At 47.6% G+C, this 27,539-nt stretch overlaps 1 protein-coding gene across 1 annotated transcript in view; it reads left to right on the top strand.

Annotated features, from left to right (window-relative positions):
- LOC146046118 (uncharacterized) overlaps positions 1–27,539 on the top strand; it is a 110,013-nt gene that overhangs the window by 54,262 nt on the left and 28,212 nt on the right. Inside the window, exons 2-3 of the mRNA XM_083165310.1 lie at positions 9,645–9,718; positions 12,051–12,136. Coding sequence (XP_083021436.1) covers positions 9,653–9,718; positions 12,051–12,136 — 152 coding nt within the window. The 5' untranslated portion in view covers positions 9,645–9,652. The remainder of the gene's footprint in view (positions 1–9,644; positions 9,719–12,050; positions 12,137–27,539) is intronic.

The following is a 27,539-nucleotide window of genomic DNA, read 5'->3' on the forward strand; positions in this document are numbered from 1 at the left end:
AACCTTAACCCCCCCCTGCAGCCTAGCCCTAAACTGCCTACCCCCACAGCCTAACCCGAAATCCTCCATTATGACTAAACCTAACACCCCCCCTCCCCCCAACCCGCCCTGCATACTTCCGATCGTGATGCTGGCAGTCGGGATTCCCACAACAGCATCTCCATCAGTGTCAGGATTCCAGACCCAGTTTTCTGTCTTCAGGTCGGAATTGTGACGCCAGTATTCTGACTTCTGACATCTTGATGGCCGCATCCTCATTGACAATATATTTTTTGTGCAGTAGCTGGACATTACAGTGCATTGACAACTGTTGTATGTGATATGTATTCTTATTTTAATTGATTGGCTAATTTAGTTATGTTTCTTAATCTGTCGTTGTTGTAAAGAATATCTAGTGTGTGTATGTATGTATGTATGTATGTATGTATGTATATATATATATATATATATATATATATAATTTGGGCTGTGTGTCCGTCTGAATGTTGTGACTCATTTGATGTAAACTGTGTCCTCATCAGAATTGTTTTCTAGACAATGAGCATGCACTCGATGAAAGTCCGTTCATTGGGACCCCCTCCCTCTGTGATGTCCATAAAAGGCTGTCACATTGGGAATCGTCCCACACACATTGCTGTCCAGTGATTCACCATGTCCACTTCCCCTCCCTCTCCACAGTCTGGTCCTGCTTAGCAGTGTGTCACACAAATTCTGCTTTGCCCAGAAAAGTTACAGTAGTTATAAATTGTATATGTTATTTTAGGTCTGTATAAATGAAAGAAGCAGTAATTCCCAGGCTGCAGTGCTGACCTGGACTGGATAGCAGCGGGGTGTACTGTGCTGAAGACCATTAAACATGTTATAATGCGTATGCCTATGTAAATAGATTTCATATATTTGTTTAAGCATTTTGTCAGGTGCTTCAGAAGCCTTACAAATAGACGATAATAATAATGTGTGTATGTTTATTATAATCTTGACATTTTGGGGTACAAGACAAGACCCAGTTATAATATATATATATATGTGTGTACATAAATACATACACACACACACACACACAAACACACACATACATTACCGTTCAAAAGTTCAGCGACCATCGAATGATTTCTCTCACCTTCAGCCGCGTGCAAGGGGATGTGTTCTCGTTCACATCCCCTTGCATGCTAGGGAGGGGATGCTGGCGGGTGTTCGGTGGGCGTGTTGACCTGTTCGCTAGGCTGCACTGACCATTTACATAATTTCTCCAAGCATCCTTATAGGGATAAGGTGTTATTGATTGGCTGGAGAATTATTTCAGAGTAGAGTTTCCCAGGATGTCATGTGAGTGCAGGCAAGATGGCAGCACCCATGTTTGAGAATTGGAGGGAAACTCTGGATGCTGAAAGCATGGCTGTGGCCTGTGACTTTAGCAATGGAGATGGGTTCAGCGGAGTGTTGTCAGAGGTAGCGGAATGTAACAAAGCGGTATGCGCCAGTATGACATGATCAGCGATTTCTGAGGTAGCGGAATGCGGCAAAGTGGTATATGCCAATGTGACATGATCGGTGCTGTTAGATTGCAGGAGATACCGGGCGGACATGGGGCCTTCATAGTCCATTTACCGCACCATGACCTTCTATAGCACTTCAGAGCAAGCATAGAGAAACACTTAGAAGGTAAGAATTTGTTTCTCAGACACCCGATAATGACACTACCGGTAGCTCGACCCCTGATGACTGCTCTTCCACCCGCCCGTACTGCTCTGCCCCCACACTGCACCTCCGCTTCTACGGTTTCTCCACCTGCACGACTGTACCACTCCTCTAAGTGCTCTGTGCTGGCCATGTCCCCAATACCTCTATAAAGTGAATAAAAGCTGTGCACGTGTTCTTAGCATCTATTCAGCGCTGCTTTGCAGAGCAGCGAGTATGACATGGGGAGAATGGAGAAATAATAAAGGATGTGGGGAAGTGTGTTAAAGATTGTTCACACTAGTTCTTATTAATAGCATTAATTACATGACATCTAAATCACATAGTGCTAGGGAGTAAGCAAAGAAACTTTCCAAACCCTAGCCCACGGATCTCTTATGCAATTTGCAGATGTCTCATAGCCAAATGCTAAGTAATGCTGCTTAGCAAACATAAAATGTGCGAATGGAGGAACCTATAGGGGATAGTAGGCTGGAGCCTTGCAATATATTTTGAATAATACTTATTTAAAAAAAAGTTTGTGACCGTCACTGGCTAAGTAGCTTTGTTTTAGTCTATTAAACACATTTATACACTGAACTCTCAAACATTTATAATGGAAATACAAACACGAGACCAGCGATCAAATTGCCAGTGATCAGATGACAGACAGGGGCACGGTAAGTATACTTACCCTCTACCCCTAATCCCTTCCTACCTGGTGCCTTCCAGCCACAGCCCAATCCTAATCCTGCCTGTGGCACCAGCCCTTCCCCCACATCCTGTCCCTAACCCTACCACTTGCTTAACCCTAACACCCCCCTTTTAATATCAAACCTCTCCTTTTCACAGCCTAAACCTAAAAAACCCCATTCCGCCTAACGCAAAGACCCCTGGCATGCTTACAGTTGGGATGCCGGCTACCAGGATTCCAACATCAGCATCTACAGTGAGGCTGAGGTTCTGGCACTGATATTACAGCTGCAGGTTGGGATTTCAGTTCTGGGAATTTGTCTGCAAATGTAAATCGACCTTCACTAGGTCAACAATTACACAATGTGGAAACAAGGAAAAATTTGACAGAAAATGTCGACACATGAAATGTCGACATGCGTTTTTTGTGGTTTATTTGGTGTTCATGTTGACATCTGAGCACGTGAACCTTCACTTTTTGTAGCGTGTTCCCTCACATGGCTTGCTTCTTTTGCCATGCCTCGGGTATTTACTGTTATACTTATGGGTATGGATAATTGGATAGACAGCAACTAGGTTGACAAGCATTAGGTTAACATGCATGAATGTCGACGTGGGGTTAGGTCGACAGGGTCATTAGGTCGACATGCAGAAGGTCAACAGTCAAAAGGTCGACATGGGGGTTTTTTTTGTCCCGAATGTCGACAGTGGTGAGAGAACATTGGGGGTGACAATATTTATGTTCCCTGCTCTTTCTTTATTCTAACAGTGATAGCGCTGCACAGGGCTGCAAACCGCTATCACTGGCCCCTTCACACAGCGATGTAGGGTCATTTTCTATGCAATCTAGACAGATCACTTAGAAAATGGCTACAAATCCTTACGTGTGAGTATGCCCCATTTTTATTTGCCATCGGAAGACACATCCACCAAAATGGTGACTTTTTTATTTTATTCTAAGAGCGCTTTTTGGTACGCTGCGGTTCGTGTTAGACAGGGTCTGCTCTTGTATTTTTGTTTGCATCTTTTACAGCATATTCTTGAAATGATCATAGATTCCTTTTTTAAATGTTATTTCTGTTCTGCAAATGTTTTTTATTTCCTTTGTCCACTACCTCTATTAATAAAGTAATTGTTTTTGTATGTGGTTTTAGGGAGGAAAAGAGTGCCTAGTAACAAATGTATTTCTGCAGTATTTGGAAGCTGCCCCTTCTCAAATAAATCAAGCCGTATCATGGCACTGGTGGAGACCACATCTGCTGAGCTGTTTCCACTCAACTTGGAGCGACTTAAGGACAGTGATCTGCTCAATTGTTACAATGGTCAATGGTGACATACCAAATAGTTTTTTTTAGGAATGACGCATGAATACTTAAGGGAATAACTGCATCCCTATTTCAGAGATCAGATGTATGTAGACAGTTCTGTGGTTGTTTTCATGTACTAAGTGGCCACATACTGTATCAGCAATATGTTTAAAGCGTTAACGTTCCAGAGCAAGTTTGACTTAAACATTAAATAAAAAGTCTCTGAGTCTGAGGTTTGTGGATTCCCGGTTGTGATGGATTACAGATCAGGAGGAAATAAGCTAACTTGGGAAATATCCAAACCAATGTGTACGTTAGACATTCATATATGGCTGTACAAGAGCAGTAGCTCTGTGTTGGCAGCCGCTCAAAGCATACGCCAACTATGATGCTATCATTTGTATATCGTGGTCATCGGCATTAATGGTTTATTATTGCAGTATGCTGCCTGGCCTGTTAACCAAGCAATGGCAGCTCTGTGTGATTTCAAGTGGTAGTTTCTGTATGCAAGCGGCCAGCCTTTGTCACTGTGCTCCTGTTTAGGCCATGTAATGTGATTGCTGTGACCTTTTAAGTGTCGACCATGTCCTTGTCGACCTTCTGTCAATGTTGACCTATGGTATGTCGACCATATTTAGGTGTCAACCTAGTGACTGTCGACCATTAGTGGTTGACCTAGTGATTGTTGACACCCTGTACCATAAAAGAAAAATGGGGTGGTTGCGCTATACAATGCTAATCTATCATACCTGGATTAAAACATGGATATTTATTTTGATTAAAAAATATATTCAAAAGATTATATTTTCAGTGCACATTTTAAGTCAATGGCTTTAAGAGAAAAAGAAAATTGGTAATAAAATAATATAATGTAGGTATACAAGAAATTAGTGCTGCGGCATTCTGTAGGTGGGGATAATAGTCCCAAAAAGGTCACCTCAGTTCAGCTGTGTCCGGTCCTCTTTTGGGCCCAAAAGGAAAATGCTCCCTGGTAAAAGGGTGAACAGTGGAATGGGATGGATGTGCCACTGTATTGCCTCCGTTGTTGTTTTAGGACGGAGTCACCCCAAGAATGGTTGTGGATGTGGGGTCCTGGTTCGGCAGTATTACAGAGGTGGCTTTCCTCCACAAAGGTGGTATTGCCCGTCCTAGGGTCCCGCACTCCAGAGGGTGTATGTAGTCCCAATGTTAATTTTGGTTTTTGGAAGCAGTGCTTGTAGGCACAAACTGAGGAGGATGATAAATGTAGAAAAGCAGCTGGATGGATGTACCAAATTCCAACGTGTTTCGCTGCCCCTGCAGCTTTTTCAAGGTCCCCATTTTTCTTTTTTCGTTGTAAGGGTGTGACACCCCTTTTTCTAGGTTGCAGCTTGGCAAAGCACGCTCTTACTGGCGCACTTCACAGATACCTAGGTATCAATCTCTGTTCTTTACGCTGTACCATAACCTCGGAATCTGTGACTTCCTTTGTCAGCTCTAAGGGTCAGTTGGGAAGCTGCAAAAATACGGGATTGCAAATGCTTGTTTATGGCATGCACCTATGCTGTAATATATGTTCCTCCTATCATTGGTAGCACATAAATGAGAACATGGCACCTATGCATTGTTTTAGGTACATTTCTACTGCACATTCCAGAATTACAGGGAAAATGGCAACGGCAGCCATTTTCCCAGTGATTTCTGCATCTCTACAGCCAGAAGAATAATTATGTGGGTGTGTGGTGTGAGGGGCCTAGGTGCACCACACAGGGCACCCATTAACAATTGCAAGTGTTAAGGCCCCCATACATTATTCTCCGAGTGGTGAAGTCACCCACAATCCCCACTTTAAGCCGCCCAAGACCTTCCTGGGCAGCAGGATTGCATGCAATATACCGTATGCGGCAGAGCCGGCCCTAGGCATAGGCAAACTAGGCAAATGCCTAGGGTGTTTGGAATGCCTAGGGGCACCAGCAGCTTCTGCTGATTAAAATGATATGCAGCATGCCTATATTCTGTGTGTGAGTAAATGTGAAATAGTGTATTCATGGGAATCACTGTAACATAGCATTCCATATTCAGGTACGGCCACAGTCGCACACAGAATATAGGCATGCTGCATAGCATTTTAATCATCGGAAGCTCCTTGTGTGTCCTGGTCACATAACAATGCAAATAAGACAAATTTGCAAAAAAGGCACCCAACATTAGCAGAACTGGCCAGGAGCTGCATGGCCTATTGAGGCAAGATGTATGAGGAAACATCTGTATCAAAGCAGAGGCAGAGGTCATTGTGTTAGCGGCTGTGCGAGTGCTGTCTGCGGGTTGGATGGTTGTGCAATAGTGTTTGGCATATGTGTTGGTTGTGCAGGGCCGGCAACAGAAATCTTGGGGCCCTGTAAACTGATATTTCTGGGGGCCCCCCACATTATCCAGCTCTGCAGCAGCCCCATTGAAGTACCCACGGGAGTTACAGGCCGCACGCAGCAAGCTATGAGTGCGGGCCCTGCCCTGCACAACCTGCAGGCAGCCCAACTGTACTCGTCATGGGTAGCCTACTCCACCACTCGCGGGCCGCAGCTGCAAGCTATGACCTGGGCTGGACAGTGGGCCCCTAGGATTGTAGGGCCCTCGGGCAACTGCCCATCAAGCCCATGTGTAAAGACAGCCCTGCCTGGCTCTCTCTGCAGAGATGAGCTCCAGGCAGCTAATTGCCTCCTTCCCTCCTCACCTTAGTCACCTATACTTTCAAGGTCTGGATCCAGGGGGGCCTTTCTGACTTCAATTGTGGACTTGTCTTCTCCAACTGTCCCGTCATGCTGCGCCTCCATCTCCTGCTGTGACAAGAAGGCACTAGCAGGGCAGAAGGGAGCCATCGCACAGAATCTGGAGCAGATTTGACAATGGGGCCACACATGTGTAGTAAGGTATGTGCGCAGTGCAACAGGAGATAGCCGACTCAGCCTCCCTGCGATGAGTGGCTGCTGCTGCCTGCTGCACTGTAAGCGTGGACACCGGTCACAGACTCTAATCTCCCCTCCAGTCCAGACTCCAAACACTCTGACACAGCAGCCGGAGAGACCCGGCGGTGGCGCGAGGCTGTACACAGTCGGACCGAGCCAGGCAGCACACTTTGTGCACACAGACATGAGTCGGGGGCTGGGCGGCATTAACAGACTGCAAAGTAGACGGCTGCAGGGGTAACACTGCCTACAGACAGGCCCCGGCTGGGCTCTGGGGCCTTTCAGATCCCCGGGGCCCGTCACACATGTCCCCCTTGACCCCCCCTGTCGCCGGCCCTGTGGTTGTGCAATAGTGTTCGGCATTATGTGTGTCATGTATAAATGCATTAATAATGTGCGACATATGTGTAACAGGCATTATGTGTGTCATGTGTATAACGGCATTAATAATGTGCAACATATGTGTAAGGGGCATTATGTGTGTCATTATGTGTATGAAGGGCATTAATAAAGGTTGGCATAATGTGTAAGGGGCATTATGTTTATAAGGACATTAATAATGTGTGTCATGTGTGAAGGGGCATTACTGTGTGGTATTATCAGGGGTGCCGAGAGAAAGGGGTATGGGGTACAAATTACCCAGGCCAAAGTCTGATGGTGGGGCCCCAGGCCCCCTCCACTTAAGTGACAGCAGCATTGCTTTGTGCTGGGTTGCAGTGTGGCCATGGAGGTGCGTAAAATACAATATTTTCTCAGGATTTTTTTCTAAGGGTATAATGTGAATAATGTGAGGAGTTTTGTATATAAGGTAAAGTGGTACTACTGTGTGATGTAATTTGAATAAGGGACACCATCGCATGATATGATGTGAATAAAGTTGCACTACTGTGTGGCATAATGTGAATTGGGGGTACTATTGTGTGGCCATGCCCCTTCCCAGCAAGAACACACCCCTGTTTGTGCTGCGCACCGAATGTGTGCACTGTTTCTATTTAAAATATTGCAGGTAGGAGCACCAAAATGATGACTGCTATGATGAGGGTTGATGGTGCTGGGATAGGGGAGCAGGGTCAGAGGCAGAACTAGTGGCGGTGCTAGGGGGCACCAGCCAAAATCTTGCCTAGGGCATCATTTAGGCTAGGGCCGGCTCTGGTATGCTGTCCTCTTGCATTCAATGTATCGCATACGATTCCAGCATAGCCTACCTGTCTTTGATGCGATCCAACAGGTTGTGATGCACACGGGACCCTGCATTGCATTGGACCAGCTGTCAATCACATGCGATTTGGACACTTTTAATGAGATCACAAAGACCCCAAATTGCATGTAAATGGCCTAGCATGTGGCCCACAATAGGGACCACAAACAGTAGGTATTTTAATGTAAGGTAAACAGTTTAAAAAAATTATATAAGTTACTTCTTACAGTTAGTAAAATCTTGTCACAAAGTCCCATCAGTCTTTGAAGGTTCTCTGTAAGAATGAAACAAACACAAAACAATTCTTCTGGGAGTTATCTATCTGTGAGCCTGTTAAATTAGTTTTATTGTACCTCATTGTAGAGAATGTCTGTCCGCATGTGACATGTGTAAGGTGAACCAACAGATGCATTATTGCATAAAAATTTGTGTTCATTCTAGCACCCACCATCTTTGTAAACCCATGCAGTTCCTCTTCTCTGCCTGGGGTGTTGCTGTCTGCTGTGGTGTTTTAGCACAGGTCTGGTTTGCATATCAGTGCAAATCACAGACCACACTGTGCTAGAAGCAATACAGCAGACAAACACCCCAGGGAACTGCATGTTTTTTCAAAGATGGCGGGTGCTAGAATGAACACTAAAAAAGATTCTCCATCTTGTTTTAATGAACAAAGAGGAGAAGCCCAAAGGGCTAAATAGGAGCGCTGGTTCTAATGTATTTGAAGGGTCGCACTGCTGTGCACCGTTGCTGCCCCCTGTCAGAGTTTGTGTAACTCAAGCTAAACAGGGAAAGAATAAGAACATGCAGTTTGCACTATCATGTACTTTCAGGGGGCGCAGTGGTGTATAGCACAATAATGAGCAGTAAATTTTACTCAGTATAAAAAATTATTAAAACAATATAAAAAACAATATAATAATATTCACATATATGTGCACTTTATAAGTTTTTCATAGCAATTGCATAACAAGACATTGTTTTAATGAAGTAGCTAGGAATTACCATTGTGGCTGCAGAGACTCTACTGTAATTTGGTAACTATAGAGGGTGCAGGAGATACAATTGCTACAGGGGGGGGGGGGGGGGGGCTAAGGCCCAACAAACAACCCCACCGCAGTGTGTTGGGTTTTGGGCCCAGTAGTTTCCTTCCATCCTTGCCGGATGACCTCCCAACAGTCAAGTTTCCGACAGTCATTATACCGACGTCAGAATCCAGACTTTTAAAATCCTGATTGTCGGGATCCCAACTGACAGGGGCTTTTCTACTACATGGGTGTCCCCTCACTTCCTCATGGGGGTCCTAACCCAGTCCTCTCTGTTGCGCTCACCCCATTGTCTGAGTCCCAGCAGTCGGGATTTGTGTCGTACTAATGACTGTCAGAATCCCTACTGCTAGAGTGCTACACCCCACGCCTCCTCATTAGTACTGTACTTCTTCCCTCTGGCCACCATCGCTGATCCCTCACCCCAAACATGAACATCTTTGCTGGACCCCTGAATTGCTGCTCCCCCATTCTGTGTGTTTCCCTGCATCACATCTCACCCTCATCCCAGTGATGAACTGATCTCAACCCAACAGAGAAAATAGGAGAGTAGCACCACCGGGAGCTGCAGGTCGCGCACTGGCAGACCTTTCAGTGCCGGAGTCTACTCTCCCTGCTCCTGTTTGCTCCTTGCAGCCGGGACTGAGACTCTTCCTCCAACAACAGACATTGTTAAATTTGTTCTAGACAAACAAAGTACTGTACTATCCTGTATGCATTGTACAGTGTAAATTCACTGTTTTATATTTTAATATATGGTGTTTTTTTTTGTTTTGTTTTTCAGACACTGACATGAAGAAAGACATTGAGACTTTAATAGCATTGGAAAGAGCTGAGATAATCAGCAAATATGAGAAGGTAAGTACAAGATGCTCAGATATTACAGTATAAAGAAATGTATTTTACATGTTGTCACCTACTTCTGAAACCTGGAATAGATGCCAGCTGCTGCAGAACTCCTGTAGGAATTTGATAACTGCTGATGATTGATGTACAATAGCAATACCCTATTAAGCTATTCTGCTTTGCATTCTTGAAAGTATGTCTGTTAAAGTTTTGCATTCCTGTAAGTGTAAAAAGATAAAGGTTGGAACTGTTCAACAAGTAACTGATAATGCCTCACGTTCTTTAATGTATACCAGTAACAGTTTGCACTCTTGAAGACATATGCCATGCAAGAATCTATGTTGAACATAATTAACCCTTTGAGTGCCATCTTTGTGATAGATGCGCAAATTATGCACCAAAAAAGGTCAGGGTCAGTCACATTTGAAAAAATCTCCCCGTAAATCCGCGAATGGGTTTACTCACTGGTTGGTTTTGTTTTTTAAACGATTGCCGGTTTAACAATACAGCCATTCTCAGAGAAAATCCCGGAACTCTGGCAACTCAGACCCTATTACATGTACACCAAAATATTTGTGTTTTTTATAAGTAAAGAATCCTCATTTTTGCTTTTGCTTTGTAAATGTTGTGATGTGTTAGAATAAGTAAAAAGTCTCATCGGAGAATTCAGTTCTGCTGCGCACCTCCTGTTGGCCGTCTATAGTAATGGGTGTCTATCGGAGCTTTCCGATTGTGACTCCAGTCAGATGCTCTTCCCGACGTTTTTTTTTAAAGTAATGTTTAATATCTGTATTTTTATGCAAAGCTTCAATAATTAAAAAGGAATTTGTGAACAGTATATTATATTTTAAGTTCCTGGTTTTCTTAATAGTTTTAAGTGTGTTCTTCACTCTTAGGCCAGTATTCAATGCTCCCGATACACCATTTTTTTCCCGGTTATCACTTCTTGCAGTGAATCTTTTACACTGAAAATGTGATTCACTCTGTTCAATGTTCACTGTTCACCAAAAGCGACCAGTGAATGCCGACCAGTTCTCCGTTTCACACTCACTGCAATTAGCTGGTGTATTTCAATGGGGTTTTCACTGGGATTCGCCGAGAGTGTATTCAATGCTAGGATTTTAAAATAAAGGTGTTTTTTTTTTTGGTGGGGGGGGGGGGCAGCTTCTGCTGCCTGTGTCCCCGGGAGCCTGCCCCCACAAATTCTGGGGCAGGCTGGGAGGCTTACATCTCCCTGCTGCCGTCCCCCGGCTCCATATTAAAATTCGCCGTAAGGGGCAGTGAGCCCCTGCAGCGTTGAATAGGGTGACAGGGAGGGTTGGCAGCAAATGCTGCAGCCCTCCGGAACCCTGCGAATGTGTAGCGAATCCTAAACTGCACATTCACTGCACATGATGAAAAAACACATTGGGCAGTATTCAATGTAATTATTGGCAATGTGCAGCGAATCCTGTTTAGAATTCGCTGCATAGTCGCCGTGCTCTGGAGGGCTGGAGCATTCGCTGCCAGCCCTCCCTGTCCCTGTATTCAATGCCGTAGGGGCTCACTGCCCCTGACAGTGAATTTTAACTCCTGCGGTGAATGCCGCAGGGAGCAGAGGGAACCCGGCAGGCAGGGAGATGGAAGCCTCCCTGCCTGCGCCAGACACTGTGGGGCAGAAGCAGGGCTCCCGGGGACACAGGCAGCAGAAGCTGGCAGGGGACTGGGGTAGGGAGCCGCTGCACTGTGCTCCCGCTCTGCATATGTAATGAGTGGGAGCAGTGAATATATGAATATCTAATGAGCGGCTCTCGGCTCCCTGCTGGCTGTGATGTGTAAAAAAAATAAAAATTAAATTCAATATATATTCATGTGCATGAAAAAAAATAGCATGCCCCTTCACAGAAAAAAAATACATATTTGTTTACACCAAATAATAAGAAAAACACCCTTTTATTTAAAAAAAATCAGTTCAGTTCATCATAAAAAGATGGCGATTGCTACATGGCGACACATGGCGAAAATCACTTAGAAAGCAATTCGCCATCTGATCATTGAATACAGTCACGGCGAATCACATTGAAAACCCATTGAAAAACCACAGTGAATTACGGCGACTATCAGGCGGCGAATTGTCCGTCATTTACTGTTCGCCGTCGGCGAATAGTGCATGTTGAATAGGGCGAATCAGTTTTTCAGTAAAAAGATTCACCTTAGAGCACGAAAATAGCACACATTCGCCGTAGAACATGGCGAATCAGCCTCATTGAATACTGCCCTCAGTAATGCTCTTATATAAGAATATCGCTAATAAAATACATTTTAAACCTGTATTGCTGATTCCTATTTGTGCCCTCTTCTGTAGGGAAGGCTACCGGGAGCTGACATTGACCTGTGGGAGGATGCCGATTTTGCCCTGTACAAAGTTACCGATAGATTTGGCTTCTTACAGTAAGTACCTGGTTATTGGAAATAGAAGTATGATAACTGAAAAACCTTTAAACACTTGAAATGGTATCAGCAAGTTTTACATTTATATTGTGAACTTACCTCCACAAATTTCTTTGGTACTTATGTAGTAGCAGGGCGCCCACTAAGCAATTTTCTTAGTGGGCTATACTGCGTAAGAAAATCGCATTGCATGTTCCGTTTTAGTGCCGTGCGATGCGACCTTCCTAAGTAATTTATTCACTGCCCTCTCGCTCCGGGCTTATAGCATTGCATGCCATTGCACCTCACGCAAATCGCATGCGATCGCATACGATTTTTTAGGGTGCGATGCCATTAAATTTACTACACTGTAATGACATGCAATGAGATTTTTAGGAACCCCCCCCCCCCCACACTATTCACGCCACCTAAAGCGTGGCGAGCGGCGGCAGAACGCGTCCTCTTCATAACCTTTTCATAACCCCACTATCCACATTGGCGTGGAGTTGATTTTATATAGTGTGGCGAGCCACCGAGCCACTGAGCCCGAAGCGTGGCGAGTAATCACAAAGAAATAGAGGGAGTCTTTTGTAAGAATTGGAAATCACTATAACAGTCTCCAATCATTGGAGAATCAATGCCATCTCCATCATTGGAGAACCAATGCCACCTAAACCAGTATTTATTTACAGAAAGGCTCCCTCTTTGAAAGACCACTTAGTAAAGAGTAGCATAGATTTGGAAATCAGTCAAATGGCCTGATTCAGCAAGGCTCGCTAAGCAGCGTTTTTTTGCTGCTTAGCAAGCCCTGAAACGACGATCGTCCACCCCCCTTCCTATCATCCGCCCCCCTGCCGACGAATTCCCTTGGTACCATGCGAGGGGATGTATTCAAATACATTCCCTCGCATGTGGCCGAAGGGGACAGAAATCATTTGATGGTCGCCAACCATGGAATGATTTCTCTCCCCTTCGGAAATAAGTGTCAGTCTAAACTAACTTTTATTTCCGTCAGAATCCATTGAAGAGGGGGCGGGAGCTGACGTCTTGTGACGTCACCCACACGCCTCCATTTTTATAGGGACACCCAGGGCCGGATTTAGGGGTCAGGCCACCCCGAGGCAGCACATTTTAGGACGCCCCACCCCACATGACCTGAGACATCAGTTAAAGTTTCCTGGACACGAAGAGCAGTGCATGGCTGGAGTACCTGGTCAGCCCATCCCCGGTGTTCAGTCCCGCTGCCCAGCTCAGCGCCACCATTGGTGGTTCAGCCTCTCCATCTGCTCCCGCAGCCGACAGTTTGCCTGCAGGTCGGTGACGGAACGGGGAGAGCGGCCCCGCCAGCCTGAACACCTCTTCAAGCTGCCTCTCCACATGGAGCCGGAACACCTTCGTCTCCGCCTGCAGCCCCTGTCATCCAGAGGCTACTGCAGCTGACTGCCGGCCACACCGACACCTCTGCACCTCAGGTACCGCCTGACATCTGTATGAGCAGAAGCCTCACCCGACACAGGTTACTCGCTCTGAGTCTCTACGGGCAGCTGTGCAAGGGGTGATGTCAGTGCTGCCACTGCCCGCTCAGCCATCCAATGTCTATAGAGACCCGGAGCTAGTGACCTGTGCTGGGCAAGGCTCCTTGCTGCCTGCTACCCCTAATTTGTGCCGCCCCTAGGCCCGTGCCTCACTGGCCTAGTGGCAAATCCCGCTCTGGGGACACCCATATAATGCTGGGCATTCCCATACAGCTGCCCCCTGCAAGCACCAGCCCTCCCTCCCTGCAGCAAATGGCTTGGTGGGTGTGTAACTCGCCAAAGCCATTCGGAGTTGGAGTTTGCATATGCGAAGAAATGCATATGCGCAAACCCCGACCGTCGGGCTGGGGTCGAATCCGGATCACTACGAGCGACCCTGAATCGGCCCTGAATGTACAATTAAAGGGTTTTCATCATTGCGGTATTTGCAAGGTGGTTAAGTGCACAGAAAGCAAGATGACACAATTTTCTGTGAACGGCAAGAGTTATGGTAAGAAGGACTTTATCACGTGCCACTCCAAAAACATAATTTATGCATTGCAGTGTACATGTGGTAAGTTCTATGTGGGAAAAACCTCTAGTCCCTAAGTGTAGCATGTGTAGAACATTTGATAATCATTATGCACCTACACTCTTTCCGCTCACTTTAAAACATGCCATGGATCTAAAGGACGTTTTCTTAAAAACTTCTGGGGGATCCAACAAGTCCTTTTCAAAATGAAGAACAATTGATATAGATAAAAGTCTATCTCAGTCAGAGATGCAATGGATCCACCATTTAAGACCCCTTGTTCCCAAGGGACTTAATGGTGAATTTGAACTTAAGCACTTTCTATTCTCTATGGAGATGATAGTTTGGGAACCTCTGGTGCTGGAGGACCAAGCGGTTGTTATTATACGGATTGATCTCAATATGTCTCTTACCATCCTTTAGCACTTTGACACCTTGTATAGTATATATCTGATATCCTTTATAATGTATTTTATATGTGATATTTATTCTGTGATTCTAATTTTTTTTATTGATGGACATGATAATATGGACCTTTTAGGGACTCCTTTGTGGACTTTTGTACTGCCAGTTGCACCCCTTACGTTTCGTATACAGAGATGCTCAGCCCAAGTCGGGAAGTAGACCTAGGTCATATCTGGTGACACAAGTGCCTGAAAAGCGCACATATCTGGTATTTTTGTACTCAGCATAAACCTTCTGAGTATCTAATGGCTGGAATGTTAATAAGCATCTAATCAATATATTACTTATCAGTATATCCCAGATAATATTAATGCACAAACATGCAAAGGAGAAAGAATGGTGGTAAGCAACCTTACTGCTCGCCTTACTGAGCCAGATGCATGCAACTGCACAGTGTCACAGAATAGGGTGGTGCATTTCAGAGTCCTATGCATGTCATTGGTGACAATGTACTCACATGGAGGATAAGCATTCTGAGGGCTTTTAGAGATGGGCAACGTAGGGTATAGATGGGAATTGCAATGCCATCTTATAGGGAAGGGACGAGGGATACACAGATACAGCCCCCTCCCAAAGGCCATATTTTAGCTCATGTGATTTATCATTGGAATTCAGAGGTAAAGGTACATTATTCGCCCAGACTCCGAGCCACACACTGTTTTTCCCATCCCTGCTATCACTTAAGCTCATCTGAAGCAACATGTTGGGATTCTGTGAGAGGCTGGAAGTGATTGTCAGGAAGATCTCTGTGCCTTTGTATATACTTGATATGATCTCCCAGCTTCTCTAGATAATCTCAGAGCAGCATTCCAAGCATCAGATCCAGGCCTGATTCATGTTTATATGGAACTGCAGCGGAGCAGTTCGGTCTGATTCAAACTCTAATGCAGCAGGAGGCATCTGTAAATGCCTCCTGTTAGCATTGGTGAGGATCCAAGTGTCCTCGGATCACCATTGCGACTATCGGTTACAGCCATCGACTTTCTTCGTTTGCCTGTATAATCTGAAAACCGCGGTCCAGGAAGACTTTAAGAGTTTAAGAATCACTGCAGCTACATAGTTGTGGACAACCGGTGGCGATCCACAATATACAGATTATGTAATGCTCAGCATTACTGCTTGGAGCACAGTGGTTATGGGTTGGATTGCACCACAGCCTTACTTGGGTGGAGTTTGTATATTCTCCCTATATATATGCAGGGCCAGCGCCACCACTAGCCAGCTTTAGGCATTTGCCTAGGGTGCCGGCCACTGGAGGGTGGTAGTTGGGAGCAGGGAACCCCCCACCCCCGGATGGAGGTGAGTGGCTGCCTGTCACTCCCATACCAGCAACCTCGATCCAGGAACCCCCCCTGGATGCAGGTGAGCGGCTTCCCCACCCCCAGCAACCTCGGCGGCTCCCGCCGCATCGCCCCCTCCCCGTGTAATGAATTGGTGCCCGAGGCATCGGCATCGCACCCGACAACCCGAACCCTCCACCCCCCCCCCCCCCCCCATAGCTGCATCACAAAGCCCCCCCCCTTCCCCCCCGTGCCTAGCACCGGCCCTTCGTATATGTGAACACGCAGGGGAGCGATTCAACTGCAATCAGCTCCATTGTCAGTAGGCCATTTTTATACAGGGTAGGCTCATATAGTTACACCCGTTGTCATTAAGCCAGTGTTATACAGGGTAGGCTGCTATAGTTACACACATTGTGTCAGTAAGCCAGTAGGTGTGAGCAGTGTGCGGCGTCCCGCAGCACTGCTCCTTACCGTTCGGTGCAACGGTAAGGAGCAGTGCTGCGGGACGCCGCACACTGCTCACACCTAACTTTGACTGTCAACACAGTAATCTACATCACTGTGTGGAGCAGAACATCAGGAGCACATGGGACACGGAGAGACATAAGCCAGTGGGTTTATGGTAGAAAGGGGTCTGTTGATCCCCCGATCCCCTGAGGGGCTCTCACGTGTCCCAGTGTGTACCCAGACTTTGCCCAATCACCCCCATACAGACACCCCATTTACCTTTATTCTCACTTTACTTACTGTGATTTATATTTTTAATAAACAGAATTTACATTCATATTGGGACATCCACTTTATTTTCAGTAGACAGACATACACAGGAGCAGCGCTTAAGCCCACCCATCTCTTTATCTGTATACTCAACACACAGGGGGTAGGGATACCCCTGTGGCTGAGCAGCGCTCCAAAACACTCTCAAGGTGAGCGCAGTACACCCCACCCGCAACCTATACACACGTATTTGCCTGTGTGGCTTATGTTAATGTCTGTGTGATTAGGGGCGGGATGTTGTAACATCCGCAGCCCATTATCGCGCCCGTTCGCCGGCCACCGCATTTTTAATAACGGCATATGCTGTACCATATGCGGTTATTAACGCAAGGGACAGCTCTTGCGATAAGAGCTGTCCCTTGCGATGCGGTGCTGGCACTGGACTTCCTGGTCTGTGACCCGGGAGTCCATCTGCGCATGCGCAGAGTGACGCGCCGTCCGCAGGGCATGCTCGGGTGGATCCGTGACGGATCCTTCAAACAGCACTGCGGTAAGAAGCCCATAGGCTTCTGCAGGGAATCGCCAGCTTTTGCAGGGATTGATTGATTGTGGGGTTTTTAACGCATTTCTGTCTAAGAGAATCGACCCCTAGATCACACTGGTCATATGATGTCACAATCCCAGCCAGGGAAAGCAAGCAAGAACCACCGCCTCCCTGTGTGAGGAAAGAACCACCGCCTCCCCGTGTGAGGCAAGAACCACCACCTCCCCATGTGAGGCAAGCACCACCGCCTCCCCGTGTGAGGCAAGCACCACCACCTCCTCGTGTGAGACCAGCACCACCGCCTCCACATGTGAGGCAGGCCACCTCGCCATAGAGGAATTCGCCCCAGCAACATCTCTGAAGTGGCACGCGCCCCCCAATCAACACCTCTGGAGTGGCACGCGCCCCCAATTAACACCTCTGGAGTGATATGCGCCCCCAATAAACATCTTTGGAGTGGCACACGCCCCCGAATCAACACCTCTGGAGTGGCACGCGCCCCCAATCAACACCTCTAGAGTGGCACGCGCCCCAATCAACACCTCTGGAGCGGCACGCGCCCCCAATCAACACCTCTGGAGTGGCACGCGCCCCCAATCAACACCTCTGGAGTGGCACGCGCCCCCAATCAACACCTCTGGAGTGGCACGTGCCCCCAATCAACACCTCTGGAGTGGCACGCGCCCCCAATCAACACCTCTGGAGTGGCACGCTCCCCCAATCAACACCTCTGGAGTGGCACGCGCCCCCAATCAACACCTCTGGAGTGGCACGCGCCCCCAATCAACACCTCTGGAGTGGCACGCGCCCCCAATCAACAACTCTGGAGTGGCACACGCCCCCAATTAACACCTCTGGAGTGGCACGCGCCCCCAATCAACACGGCACGCGCCCCCAATCAACACGGCACGCGCCCCCAATCAACACCTCTGGAGTGGCACGCGCCCCCAATCAACACCTCTGGAGTGGCACGCTCCCCCAATCAACACGGCACGCGCCCCCAATCAACACCTCTGGAGTGGCACGCGCCCCCAATCAACACCTCTGGAGTGGCACGCGCCCCCAATCAACACCTCTGGAGTGGCACGCGCCCCCAATCAACACCTCTGGAGTGGCACGCGCCCCCAATCAACAACTCTGGAGTGGTACGCGCCCCCAATTAACACCTCTGGAGTGGCACGCGCCCCCAATCAACACGGCACGCGCCCCCAATCAACACGGCACGCGCCCCCAATCAACACCTCTGGAGTGGCACGCGCCCCCAATTAACACCTCTGGAGTGGCACGCGCCCCCAATCAACACGGCACGCGCCCCCAATCAACACGGCACGCGCCCCCAATCAACATCTCTGGAGTGGCACGCGCCCCCAATCAACACCTCTGGAGTGGCATGCGCCCCCAATCAACACCTCTGGAGTGGCACGTGCCCCCAATCAACACGGCACGCGCCCCCAATCAACACCTCTGGAGTGGCACGCGCCCCCATTCAACACCTCTGGAGTGGCACGCACCCCCAATCAACACCTCTGGAGTGGCACACGCCCCTAATCAACACCTCTGGAGTGGCACGCGCCCCCAATCAACACCTCTGGAGTGGCACGTGCCCCCAATCAACACGGCACGCGCCCCCAATCAAGACCTCTGGAGTGGCACGCGCCCCCAATCAACACGGCACGCGCCCCCAATCAACACCTCTGGAGTGGCACGCGCCCCCAATCAACACCTCTGGAGTGGCACGCGCCCCCAATCAACACCTCTGGAGTGGCACGCGCCCCCAATCAACACCTCTGGAGTGGCACGCGCCCCCAATCAACACCTCTGGAGTGGCACGCGCCCCCAATCAACACCTCTGGAGTGGCACGCGCCCCCAATCAACACCTCTGGAGTGGCAAGCGCCCCCAATCAACACCTCTGGAGTGGCACGTGCCCCCAATCAACACGGCATGCGCCCCCAATCAACACCTCTGGAGTGGCACGCGCCCCCAATCAACACCTCTGGAGTGGCACGCGCCCCCAATCAACACCTTTGGAGTGGCACGCGCCCCCAATCAACACCTTTGGAGTGGCACGCGCCCCCAATCAACACCTCTGGAGTGGCACGCGCCCCCAATCAACACCTCTGGAGTGGCACGCGCCCCCAATCAACACCTCTGGAGTGGCACGCGCCCCCAATCAACACGGCACGCGCCCCCAATCAACAATTTGGAGTGGCACGCGCCCCCAATCAACACGGCACGCGCCCCCAATCAACACCTCTGGAGTGGCACGCGCCCCCAATCAACACAGCACGCGCCCGCAATCAACACCTCTGGAGTGGCATGCGCCCCCAATCAACACCTCTGGAGTGGCACATGCCCCCAATCAACACCTCTGGAGTGGCACGCGCCCCCAATCAACACGGCACGCGCCCCCAATCAACACCTCTGTAGTGGCACGCGCCCCCAATCAACACGGCACGCCCCCCCAATCAACACCTCTGGAGTGGCACGCGCTCCCAATCAACACCTCTGGAGTGGCACGCGCCCCCAATCAACACCTCTGGAGTGGCACGCGCCCCCAATCAACACCTCTGGAGTGGCACGTGCCCCTAATCAACACCTCTGGAGTGGCACGTGCCCCTAATCAACACCTCTGGAGTGGCACGCGCCCCCAATCAACACCTCTGGAGTGGCACGCGCCCCCAATCAACACCTCTGGAGTGGCACGCGCCCCCAATCAACACGTCACGCGCCCCAATCAACACCTCTGGAGTGGCACGCGCCCCAATCAACACCTCTGGAGTGGCACGCGCCCCCAATCAACACCTCTGGAGTGGCACGCGCCCCCAATCAACACCTCTGGAGTGGTACGCGCCCCCAATCAACACCTCTGGAGTGGCACGCGCCCCCAATCAACACCTCTGGAGTGGCACGCGCCCCCAATCAACACCTCTGGAGTGGCACCCGCCCCCAATCAACACCTCTGGAGTGGCACCCGCCCCCAATCAACACCTCTGGAGTGGCACCCGCCCCCAATCAACACCTCTGGAGTGGCACGCGCCCCCAATCAACACCTCTGGAGTGGCACGCGCCCCCAATCAACACCTCTGGAGTGGCACGCGCCCCCAATCAACACCTCTGGAGTGGCACGCGCCCCCAATCAACACCTCTGGAGTGGCACGCGCCCCCAATCAACACCTCTGGAGTGGCACGCGCCCCCAATCACCACGGCACGCGCCCCAATCAACACCTCTGGAGTGGCACGCGCCCCAATCAACACCTCTGGAGTGGCACGCGCCCCAATCAACACCTCTGGAGTGGCACGCGCCCCCAATCAACACCTCTGGAGTGGCATGCGCCCCCAATTAACACCTCTGGAGTGGCACGCGCCCCCAATCACCACGGCACGCGCCCCAATCAACACCTCTGGAGTGGCACGCGCCCCAATCAACACCTCTGGAGTGGCACGCGCCCCCAATCAACACCTCTGGAGTGGCACGCGCCCCCAATCAACACCTCTGGAGTGGCACGCGCCCCCAATCAACACCTCTGGAGTGGCACGCGCCCCCAATCAACACCTCTGCAGTGGCACACGCCCCCAATCAACACCTCTGCAGTGTCATGTACCCCCAACACCATCGGAAAGGTGCTTGCCGACATAATGTATTTTATACAAATGCAACTTGTGTAATAAAGTTAGTGTTGTATAATGATACTGTTTCCCTTTTTTTTTCCCCAATTGGAGCGTCTCTATGCTGAATGAATGCTTGGCAACTGCAGTGTCATAATATGTAAAATAACACAGATGTACTTTTACTTGTTTAAGTATCCGCTCTGTAACCCATCAATTTCCTGTCTACATACATAGAGGTTTTTCTTGGTTTGGTCCATACAACAAGACAGGGAGGGCTATTAAACTTTGCCCAAATCACATCTGCACTGAGAAGAGCACAACAATAAAAAAAAAAAAGTACTTGTGTAATACCACGGCGCCCGTTACGTAGTTAGTGTAGCCTTCCTGTCAGAATCAGCCTAGTTCGCGCAGCCAGCGTAGTTTGCGTAGTCAGTCAGAAGTAGCGTAGTGTTCCCGCGGCCACTTAGCGTAGTAAGCATAGTCCGCGTCCCTGTCAGAAGTAGCGTAGTGTTTATGCAGCCAGCGTAGTCAGCATCCCTGTCAGATTCAGGGTAGTGTTCCCGTGGCCAGTGTAGTCAGTCAGCGTTACGCAGTTACCGTAGTCAGTCAGAAGTGAAGGTGAAGTGACTGCATTATTTCTGATGCTCGTATAAGCTCCTTGTTAATTAGGAATGGCTGCAGAACCTCTCACGAGGTTTAACCTGCCGCAGACAGAGGAGGAGTCAGTGGCATTTTTTCAGCAGCACCATTTGCTGCCACTGACACAAACCTGTGTTAATGGACACCAATGTGTTTGAGTATGAAGGATTATACTCAATCCAGGATTATAACGCTGCCACATTAAAACCAGCCAAAAGAAGATAAGTCTCCATTGGTTTCTGGGGTGTCGTATCCCATTTCTTACCCTCATCCGTTTTATTTTTTCATGGGCAGAGGAGCTCACAAGCATATAGTTTTGTGAGCGACAACTAAAGTTGTTGAACAAAACCACCATGCTGTATAATAACCTTATGCGGGAGGCCTGCACCGTGGATTTAATGTCGCAGCCCCAACGCCGGATTGAGGGTCTGGGAAAAATAGTTGAGATGGACGAGAGTCTCTTTGTAAAGAGAAAAAGTAATGTTGGACGCGTGCTGCCTCAACAGAGGTTGTTTGGAGACATATCCAGAGACACTCCTTTAAGATGCACTTGCGCCCGCATAAACCCCTTTGTGCATAAGCGGACATGGGCAGGGTTGCCGCAATAATTACTGAGACGCAGGAGCGTCTGAGATGCACCTGCGTCTCAGACAGATGGAGCGCCTCTTTGCTGGCGCCCGCATGATCCCCTCTCCGGCGGTGTCCGCTGTCGCAGGGGATCTGGTGGTTACCGGCGCTGTGTCAGAAGCGCTCACAAGGCTTGCCATGGACACCGGAAACAGAGCCATGGACACCGAAGACAGAGGCGGGCTGCCACGGAGTCACTATGCTAACTATGCTAGGCAGCCGTTGGGCTGTCACTATGCTAAATAGGCCATTGGGCTGACACAGAGTCACTATGCGAACTACGCTAGGCAGCTGTTGGGATACGCTGAAAATGTGGCGTAGCCGGGCGCCGTTCTATTACACAAGCACAAAAAAAAAATCAAGAGCTAAATCAAAAATCTGAGATTTTATTATCAGAATCCTACAGTGATGCAACAGGACATTTGCTTGTAAAAATATAGCTCTGTCTCCAAGGTACAGATGAAGCCTTCTTCAACTAGCTTTCTCTGGATAGCCATGGCTCACCAAGGCCTATTGTTCTCAGGTGCAATACAATACATAGAACAATACAGGGGATTAGTATAGGATTACGTCTGACAGCTCTGGCTCACTTAATCCAATTAAAGGGCTAGATGAGGATGGCTCTATCTATACATGTATATTAAGTACGTGAATTTAAAAATGGCGACTTTTGGTCAGTAATGATGCTTCTACCTAATCCCGTATAGTCTAAATTCCAAGATTTCACCTGATCCCATCAGATCGGACAGAGCAGTAGGCACAAATCAGATTTGTTTGACATCCCCCTTGGGTATTGTGCGCATCGAACCTGAGTTGGTGGTCGGACCTGCTGCCTGTCCGATCTCCTATTTGACCCCCCTATCAGTGTCATGTGATACATTGCATGCAGCTTGGGTAAGTCTCTGGGGGGGCTCAGAGGGGTCGGATGGCTATACACTGCTGCGATACATCATAGTAGTGTATGGCCACCATAAACCTTTTAAACAAGCTGGGAGGGTCATGAAAATGCTACTCTGATTTATTTACCATAGCAGTGGCTCACAAGCATGGACTTAAGAATATCAGGTTTTAAGAATATCCATGCAGCAGCTCGATGTTGTTGTGCACAAGCATGGATAACCTTGAAACCTGGATTGTGGAAGTGTTTTGAGGACAGAGGGCCAGATCAGTAAAGCAAAAAAGCAAGTCTGAAACAAACCACGCTGCCATGAAAGGGGAGAAAATACATTTATATTGTTTCTCTGCAGGGTAAATACTGTCTGCTTTTGCATGTAGCCCATAGATGTTAGACAGCTTTATTTTTAGACTGCAATTGAGATTTCAGTCTGAACACACCCCACCCAAATCTAAAGCTGGTGGTTTGGGACCTTTTTCCCCCTTGGTTCCACATTCCATGCACACGTGGAGTTTACAATCTATGGGCCTGATGAATACAGCAGTTGCACACTAGGATGATGTTAGTGCAGTTGAGCAATTAATCTGCTACACTGCACAGGTGCCAAAGATCTTCACCATTGGTGCACACAGGCCCTTATTCTGATTGAGTCTAATGGCTTCGTGTTCGGTCGGACAGCAGATGTTTTGTGTTTGCGCATGTGCCGAGGTGTTTCTGCCCATGTCCGAATGCCGCGCACGTCCAAATACGGTGTGAATTCCGTACAGAAAATGATCGGTCGGAACAATCCGAACAGGGGGTGGAGAGGTGTGTGAAGGGCTGTTTGGGCTCATTACCATATGTGTACGCCCCGAGTTTCATGGGTGTACGTATGGTAATCTGGCCGTGACGCACGTGTTTGGGACGGATAGCTGACATAGCCGGATGCCAGCTGCCCGCCCATATCCCTGCTTTCGCACGGAGAAGTGTCCGAGTGGTCTGGAGCACTCGGTGCTGTCTGACCGCTTGGTCCATCATTCGATGGTCGGTGACCATTAGAGGTTGGGGGAGGTTACCACAGATGGGGGAGATGTTCACATGAAACATCCACTCGCGGTCCGTTCGTACCGCATTTGGACGGTGTGAGCGATCTGTATGGTAGGCGGGGCTAAGAACACTCGGTGGCCGTCTGAAAATATGCATCCGTCTGAGTCAACAAGAATAAGGCCACAGTGAGGAGTCATTCGTAAAGTGATTGGCAGGAAAGGTGTTTGCAGGAAATCACAGGGATTGGCAGCAAAAACGCAAGTGAGTCGCTGACTTTTGGGGGCAAGTCTTATCTACCATCCTGAGCACATTTATGAATTTATGATGGCTCCAGTGTCAGTGCACGCAACCAATCTGCACAATCATAGAATTACTCAGATAATATTAAGCTCCACTGGGGCAGTGACTAATGTGAACGTACAAATTGTCTTTGTAAAGCGCTGCGGAATATGTGTGTGTTATATAAATAACTGGTAATGAATAAAAATGAATAATTATTACATATCCCCAAGAGAGTCCAAGTGCGGTAAGACATTTTGCAATGATGTCTCTCAGTTTCTCTAAAAGTTTCTCAGATTTCTTATCTTACTGAAACCGTTCATACCCAGCATAGCTTGCCTAGGAATGAGTTGTTGTTTGTGATATGCTTCTGCTGCTGTTGATGGTGGACTGTCACAGGCATTTAGTTCATACTTTGTCCTGTTCCACTTGTCCACATGTTGGTGGTTAAAAGGATAACGGCATGAGGAAACTAATGACACTTTTTAAAAAAATGTTCCTTATACAGTCTGGGCATTGCGTCAATCAACTGTGTAAATTCCAATGCAGTAATGGCGGATATTTGATGCACGTCTGACACCAGCATAGTTGCTATGGACTCAGTAATCCGCTTTGTGACTGGTTGACTGCTGTCATAGTTCATCTTCTTTGTTCCTTGTAAAACTAAATAGTATAATTGTAAAAATAGGTTGAACTCGATGGGCTGATGTCTTTACAAACTTTCTAAGTGGTTGACGTCCTTACCACTGCTTACTATGGGTTTGCAAAGGCTGCATATGGCTTGACAGCTGTAGTCTGGATTTGGGTAGAAATTAAAAAAAATAATTCCAGACAGAGGTGGATTTTGGGACTTTATCATCCTATGGGCAACAGCTGTCTCCAATGTTGCCTTCTTTGAAAAACCACATCCTTTTCTCTACTCTATACTAATATACTCTGTAAAGCGCTGCGGAATATGTGTGTGCTACATAAGAAACTGTTAATAACTAAATACAATAATCCTCTCTACTTTACACTGCAATCACCCCATGTTAATTTATGTAATTTCTTCTAGGGGTACCCTATTCTACCCAGGGTAACCCTAAACAGTGCGCCCAAGATGGCTGCCTCATCTGGTACCTTGTTAGTGAAGAATACACAAGTGGTGGCAGTTATTATTAAAAATGCCTGCACCAATCCTGCATTTAGCTTTCTCTCAAGGTTTTATGTTATGTCTCTGTGACCTACCTATTACTCTACTACCCAAACCCTATGTATTGTGGGCATTTTTTTCATGTCTGTAAAGTGCCTTGAGTCCAGTTGGAGAAAATGCGCTCTATAAATTAAAACTTACATCTCCAGCATCAGAATCCTCATCCTCAACATTTTAATGATGATGCCAACTTCACCATTATCCTCCTCATCCTAGTGTACTTCTACAGTGATCCTCAATCCCAATGTCATCATGTTGACTGGTGCTACTCTTCCCAACACTTGCAGAGGATGTGCAAAATATTTCTACCTGAATTGCCACCATCAGTTTAGCTGCATGTCTCTGAATGCCTTTTCTGCCACGTCATCAGGCCACCTTAAACTCAACATTTCCAAAACAAATTAATTATTTTCCCATCAGCCAATGTAGTTACCGTACAGTATAAGTAGGGTCAGGTCATTGCAAAACCGTGGGCACACTCGGACTTGGAGATTTCTGATATCTGAATGCACAGTTCGTTCGTGTGCTTTTACAAGCTTCATATACATTTTTAGAGAGGGAGGAGGGATGAGCAGCTGAACCAACAGTCATGAACATAGGTCGTGGCCTTAGCCTTTCCTTGCCAATTTGTCTTGTAAATAGCTTGCTGTTAGGTTAGCATTTCTCTTTATTATTATTATTATTATTGTTTATTTACATGGCGCCACAAGGGTTCCACAACGCGTGACAATACGTAGATGAGCAAAAAGACAAAACAAGAAAATAGTGATGTACAGTATAAATGCAAATCAGGACAAGTACATGGTAAATAAAAGACAGTCGCAGCAGCGGACATATATATTCTTAGAAAAGCACATGAGGAGAAAGGGCCCTGCTCGTTATAGCTTACATTCTAAAGACTCTTTAGATAGTTAAAATTGTTTTGGGTTATATTATTATTATGTTTTTAGGTTGTTGGATTTTACATTCTTTCTATGACATTGTGCATCGGCCTGAGCAGATTTATGTTGATGGACTTGCACATCGGTGTGATGACTGGTGCGAGTAGCTTCAGCACTAGTAGTAGGAATTGTTTCCTGATCTTTTACTGTTTGTCCTCCCTTCTGTATACTGAAATGTGACAGAAAAAAAATTAACTAGACCCCTTTCCCCCACACTCAAATGGGCAGGATGGAGGCAAAGTCAGATCCACAAAACTGTCTGCACTTACGAACTGCAGTAAATCAACTCCTAATTAATGTCTCAATGCTACTTTCTGGGGTTTCAGGTCCAGAAGACATCTTTTTAAGAAGTTTATGTTTGGATTTGTTGGGGTCAATAGACTAATACAGGCCAACTTCATTTAAGTGTTTAAGACTATCAGGTCCTCCTAGACAAAAGTTAGTTTATCTTTTCCAAAGTCTATTTTCACCTCTTTGCTGTCTTCAAAACAAAACTAAATTAAAACATAATCCCTCCTATTGTACCAGATGCTGACCACATGTTGACGCGGTTCTCCTGGCTCTCGGCACACACACCACAATGCTTCTTTTGTTGTGGTCACCGCACACTGCTTGGGGCCTTGTTTTTAAAACTGCCATCCTGTCTGTCACTGCAGTGCCACTGCTAGATGTGGCAGGAGTTTGTGCCGCCCACTTGTGTCGCTTTCCTGATCTTTTATTGTTTGTCATCCATTTGCTTCAATACAATACAAAGCACCCCATGGCTTATACGACATACTTAGCAGCACCCCTGGGATAATACAACAGACAGAGCAACTCTTTTTATATTTTGTGGGGCCAAAACAAAACCAATTCAGCCACGGTTAAGGCAGACCCTGTCGCTGAAATGGCGGTTAATGGTCTTCTTAAACTGTGTATGTCCTGTTAATACAACATAAGGTTGGATGGGAGGACCCAAGGACAATTATTTATTTATTAACCGTTTCTTATATAGCGCATACATATTCCACAGCACTTTACACAGCACTTTGAACACTCACATCAGTCCCTGCCCCAGTGGAGCTTACAATCTATATTCCCTACCACATGTACACGCACACACAGACATTCTAGGGTTAATTTTGTTGGAAGCCAATTAACCTACCTGTATATTTTGGA

The sequence above is a fragment of the Crinia signifera genome, chromosome 11 (genome assembly GCF_055691185.1).
Source record: "Crinia signifera chromosome 11, ASM5569118v1, whole genome shotgun sequence".
NCBI classification, from domain to species: Eukaryota; Metazoa; Chordata; class Amphibia; order Anura; family Myobatrachidae; genus Crinia; species Crinia signifera.